Consider the following 6,000-nt stretch of genomic DNA (forward strand, 5'->3'; position numbering starts at 1 on the left):
CTGGGTATTTTTGCAAAGTTTGAGTGGTCCCTGCTTTCAGATGTTGATCTGCTGCTGTTCACACAAAAATCAAAGCATCATTAAGAAGCCAGCAGAAGTCGAGTTGCTACGCAAGCTGGCTAAACAAACAAGCAAGCAGTCTGAACGGAGCTATACCTTTCAATACATGCTCTGAAGTCTGCAATATTAAGGGATACAATTTGTGCTGAAGTATAAAAGTCTTAAAGGTGTAAGAGAGGAAGTTAATACAATTAAGAAAACACCTTATGTCAAAAGGATCTTTCACTATCCTAACCTCAGAAGACCCCACACAGAGTCTGATACCAGCTCCATCTGAGCTGCTACCCAAAAGCCACCTCCTTTGCTCACCCCTTGCTACCCCGTGTAGTACCTTTGCTCTTTTTCAGGGAACAGCCATGCTAGGGATATCCCACAAAGCGCCGCATAAGCAAATCTTCCCGGTTCGCCCAGCCGCTGGCCCAGAAGCACACACGGTTCCTTTTCACCTGCCTGTTCAGCGCTGCTATGCTCTTTCGAAGCCCAACCTTTCCACTTCTCTTCTGCAGCCATTTTTACCTGCAAGTTCAAAGAGGAAAAAGCAGAAGAAAAAAACCCAAACAAACACTTGAAAACCAGGAAGCAAGGAGACGAATTGCCTTTGCTTTTTCACTCTCACACTTGCTGTCGGTGTTAAGTCTATCAAAGTCCAGCTTGCGTATCCCCCCACAACATGGTGCTGCGACCAAAGAAGATGACGGGAGACTTTCTGTTCACCAATTCTCAACAGTTTTGGAGAAAATGAGCCAACAATACTTCATACAGCAAAAGAAGAAGTCCCCTTCAAGATGCAAAGAGACTGGGTTCTGCTCAGGCACATCACTCATATGTTTACTGCAAAAATAACATGTAAAATAAAAGCTCTGCACCTGGTGCTTGGACTGGGAAATAACTTGCCTGTCTCCTCCTCAACACAAATTGCTCCTCTGTTTATTTTGCTGAAGGTGTTAAGAAAGTTGAGTCCAGCTGCAGCCTCTGATGTGATGGACTTTTAATGCGTCCCATGGACATTGCAATGCCTTGCTTGTAACATTCTCTCCTGTATACAACCTCTCACTGCTTTTTGCCTAAATATAAGATCCCTGCACCACACGGACCTGGAGCTGGGAAAAACTATTAATTTTTAGAGCGCAGACATGCATGCTTCCAACGGAAAGGCTTACAAGTGCTCCTCGGGAGCCCCCCTGATTATACAAGCAGCCATCAGAGATGACTGAAATTGGGCAGATGTGACAACAGTTCATTTCACAATTCAACATGGGTAACAATCTGCTCCAAAGCTCACTTACATCACGTGAAATTTCTATTGACTTCATCAAGATTGTTGGTTTCTAAGGGGTCAAATCACTTATTTCATTATATACTTCCTATTTAAATGTTTCCTTTCTTCTGAACCCTCTAGAAAGGAAAGAGCCTGAATAGGAATTAAGAGCCCATGACACTACAACTGAATCTCAGAGGATGCAGACACCATTTACGGGATAGTTTGAGAGTCCTAGAAGAAAGAAAGCAGCACAGGATCAGGTCTTTTAAAAGAGATTTTATTATCTGCATGCTGTCTGTCATGGTCTTTCAGGAAAGGTGTCTCTCTTGCCTTCCCACTCAGAAATTTATTCAAGGCGATTTGTATGTCTCAAGGCTTGCACTGTTTAACTGCTGATGTATAAATGCAAGGAAAATTCATCACTCAAGGGCCGATGGTTATCATAACTCGCACCTCTCTCCCTGGGAGAGCTCACCCCCTCACAACATGTACCCCCTAATGCCGTCCGTGGCTTGAGCACACGGGTCTAAGGCATCTCAGTGCGTTTCCATGGAAACGTCACATTCCAGCAATATGGGAGCACAAAGTCCGCAGGAATAAACTGTTATTTCTGTACCAACCAGAGAAGGGACGTGCCAGATGACGTTTCCCCAGGGAGAGCAGGTGCCTGGGATCAATCCTGGCCCCAGCAGGCCCACTCCAGTACCAACCTCAACAGGCAGCAGCATTTAAGCTTGCTGAATTGCAGGTGATGCGAGACATGTCTCCATGCTGTCCAGGACTCTCTTACAAAATCCCAAGATTGTTTTATGACCTCAGGAGCTCCAAAGCCCTCATTTGGACACCCCAAATCCATTTCACATCACTCACTAGGCTCTGATCTTCCCAAAACATCCAGACTTACAGACCAACTTGCCCAGAAATAATCTAACACTTAAAGTTTCAATATCTTTATAATTACTTAGCAAGTCTACTCACCTCTGCACACAGATTTATTACCTTATTATGGGAGACAGCACTGAAAATAAAATCCCCTTCCCTGTTGTGATAGGTTCATATGAAAAGTGAAACAGCTAAAAAGGACCCAGAAACAGTACAACTGTTTAACCTTGTTTCCCAGTAACATAAAAGATGTGACCAATTATGGAGCAACACCATAGCGGCTTCTTGCATGCAACTTTATTGTTGTTATGCAACAAATAATTCACGATGCTGAGCACCTAGAATACCTAGAGAAAGTTTTTGAAATACTTGGCCCTGAAGATGCTCTGACCAGTACACTCGATGTGCATCCCTCAACACAGGTATCTATTTCTTCATAAATACCTAGGAAAAAATGGGCTTTGATTTTCAGACGTGCAGCATATAAAAAAAAGGGCAACATGTAATTTAGTAAAGAAAACTTGGGCCAAGAAGTTTTGCCACTAAATCCAAGATGAGGGAATTGAGAGCTAGAAATATATCCCACAAGTTATCTACAGTTTGTGGCAGAATTTTTTTCTCACTTCCAGCGCTCAATTTTCACACAAAGCCCTTTGTTTTCTTGAGAGGTGGTGTATTTTATATAGCAGCTCCCACAATCTGGTTTGAAAAGCAGAAAGTTAATCTTTTGTGGATCTAAAGTTGTACAATACGCATGTGCTCCCTACTGCTAGAAGAAGAAATACAGAGATGCTGGCATCGTTTTCGTCCTAAACCATGACAAAAGTGATCAAACCACCAACACGTTAACCTCAGAGACCCTCAAAAGTCAATGAGGCATCTCATCAACTTCGCAGAAGTAGCTGTAGATAATTATTCACATGGGCTTGGCCAAAAAGTCCCTTACGAAGGCACACCAGAGGATGGCACGGCCAAACTGTGGTTAAGCATCAGACACAACGCTGTGACTGCAGAAGCATTTGGGCAGGTGAGTTTTCCTGGGGACTTGCGCAGGGCTCCAGAGCCACACACGTGCTTACACGCCAGGAGCACCACAGCCTTTGCTTTTAATCCATAGATATGAAGTACAAATACAGAATGCAATTAATCCAGTCCCAGATAAAATCGCATCTTGCCCCAAAAACATGCAAATGCGATACAGACGGCCGCCGCAGTAATGCATGCTAAATGTAGAACAGAGATGAGAGACCAAGGGGAGGGGGGGACACATAGAAATGCTAAAAGCTTAAGTAGTTGCAAAACTGAGCATATTTGATGCGGTTAATCCAGACGTTTGTAGCAGCAGTGACTGAGAAGCGATGGCATTACACAGAAGGTGAGCAAAGCTGCAAAGAAGGACACGACCAGGAGAAAGAAATCGCTAGTGGGAAAAACATGAAGGAAACACCTCTGCTGGGAAAGCTGCGAGGACCGACATCTCCACAGCTGCCGACATTCACCTTTATCGCAAGTCCTTTGCGTCTGAAATCTCTGGTACTAGAATACAGGCGGTGTTTTTTTTACAGAAAGTAGCACTTTCGACAACCACTTCGGAGAGGAAACCAGCCCCCGACAGCAGGGCGGACGCCGCTACAGCCCTTCCCTCAGGGAGCGGCCTGAGGAGAGGGTCCCACCCGCTCGACCCCCTCAGCCCAAAGAGCTGTACCCAGCCCCTCTCCCCCCCTCTCCCCACCTCTCCCGGCCCGGACCCGACCTGCTACCGGCCCGGCCTCAACTAGGAGCCGCCGCGCTCCCTTCCGCCGCCTCCCGCCCGCCTCTTCCTGCCCTGCGCGCCCTTCCCGCCGCCACTACGCAATCTGCGTACGGCAGGCGGGCTGCGCTGGGAGGTCCTGTGGGCCGCTACGCGATCGGCGTAGCGGAGGCGCGTAGTTTGCGGAGCGGAGGTGGGAGGCTCGCTGGACCGAGGTGATGGCGAGGACTGGCCGCGGGCCCCGGGCCGGCCCTTACTCGGCTCCTTCACATCTCCGTCTGCACCACGAGATGGCTATAGGTGCTCTTTTGTCGCTGCCCATCTTCATTTGCAGTCTTGGGCTTTGTCCACCCCGTTGGTGGCTCGCTTGGGGTTTAGGCCTAGCTGGGTACCAGCCCTTTTACTCCCTTTAAAGCCCTTCTTCCCCTGTGAGAACGCCTCTCTCTCTGAGGGAGGGTTACAGAGAGAGGTAGAGATGTGCATTTGGTGAAGCTGCTCGCAGGTTGCTGCCCCAAGACTTCTTTGCCACCTCCACACAGGACAGGTTGGTGTCTCTGAGGGGTTACCCTGAGGAAGATTAAAGCCTCAGAGGTGTTTCGTGCTTTGTGCTGTGTTACCAGGTGGGATTTCCAAAGCCATATGAACAGAAGCTGAAGTGTGTGTGTGTGTATATATATGTGCTCATCAGGCAAATATGAGGGCCATGTATCTGTTGCTTCTGATAGCAGCAGGGTTACTGGCACAGTCAGCTCGGGAGGCTTTGCTCCACTGTAGTTAATTGGCCTTGCAGAAATCCTTAGGCTTTGGAGTTAGTTCAGCTATCTGAGCATAAGGCTTTTGCATTGCATTTTAAGAAATGCATTTGCCCTGAGAGCAGCCTCAGGCTGAAACCCCAAGTCCAGTGTGTAGGAATTTTTGGAGAAAGACCCTTTTTTTCAGGGGAAGGAGAGCAGTGTTTCTGTATGATTGCGTTTCATGAAAGCAAAACTAGTTTTGGTTGCTTGGTAGCTGGGGTAACCAATTTACACTTTAAAATGTGTTATGTGGGACTTGCTTATAAATAATTAAAAAAAAAAAAATCTGAGTACCTGTTCTGTTTAAAAGCCAATTTTGATTTGGCCAAATATCTTGTCCAGGTTGCTTGTAACTAATATTAGACTCCCTCAGGTTTACTCACACAAGTACTCATGTTACATATAGATATTTTCAGTATCATCATATAGTTGTTAAATGTGACACTGAAGTTCTGAAGGCAAGTTCCATTGATGCCAGTTCAGGTGCAGAAGGTATCTACTTTACCTGTGGCTTGGGTAACTGCACAACACAACAGACAAGTTGCAAATGGTTCACAACAAGCAGAGAATCACCTGGGCACGAATCTGTGCTCTCAGACCAAGATCTGCAAATTAGTTTCTTGTAGATTTGACAGTTCTGTGTTTGAGGACCTAAAGTTCTTGTTGTACAGAATCTGAGTGTTGTGGAAGTGTGAAATGTGTTCTTTATTCCATGTATATTTTTGTCTGTTTATGTGACAACACAGAAGAGCTGTTAAAACTGGACCAAAACATAAGTTGAGTGGAATGACAATTAGGAGTGAGTTTTACCAGATGTTGTAGACTTGGGATCTCATTATATAGTTTAACAGTAATCAAAGCCAGCTCAATTATAGATAATTTAAAGTTCTGTAGATAAAGTGAGGCTTCTACATTTAACAGTAATTTAGAACACCTACACTCAAAATTTTTTAGGCACCTGTCTCCCTCTCTTATCTAACTAGTGACTGTGGTGGGCGATGATGGTGCTGTTTGTTGATGAGAGGCCTGAAAAGAGATTGGGATAGGGAAAGTTGGGGCTTTGGGAAGGGCCCTGTGGGCAGAGGGGCAGAGTGGGAGCACAGCATGACAAAAGGATAGCTATATTTTCGAATTAAAATTGGCTTGTGTATATGCATTGTTAAACAAGTCACGTTTGAAGTTTCTGGTCCAGGATTCTCTCTGTACAGACTATAATCCTTAAATACCACTGTTGGGTCTTATCATGCTCTTAA

At 45.5% G+C, this 6,000-nt stretch overlaps 1 protein-coding gene across 1 annotated transcript in view; it reads right to left on the reverse strand.

Moving 5' to 3' along the window:
- TMCO4 (transmembrane and coiled-coil domains 4) overlaps positions 1 to 4,024 on the reverse strand; it is a 40,432-nt gene extending 36,408 nt beyond the window's left edge. The window contains exons 1-2 of the mRNA XM_010577268.1: positions 3,957 to 4,024; positions 392 to 576 (exon numbers count right to left, since the gene is read on the reverse strand). Of these exons, the coding sequence (XP_010575570.1) occupies positions 392 to 570 (179 nt within the window). The 5' untranslated portion in view covers positions 571 to 576; positions 3,957 to 4,024. The remainder of the gene's footprint in view (positions 1 to 391; positions 577 to 3,956) is intronic.
- Positions 4,025 to 6,000: the final 1,976 nt, after the last annotated feature.

The sequence above is a fragment of the Haliaeetus leucocephalus genome, unplaced genomic scaffold (genome assembly GCF_000737465.1).
Source record: "Haliaeetus leucocephalus isolate CR32 unplaced genomic scaffold, Haliaeetus_leucocephalus-4.0 Scaffold556, whole genome shotgun sequence".
NCBI classification, from domain to species: Eukaryota; Metazoa; Chordata; class Aves; order Accipitriformes; family Accipitridae; genus Haliaeetus; species Haliaeetus leucocephalus.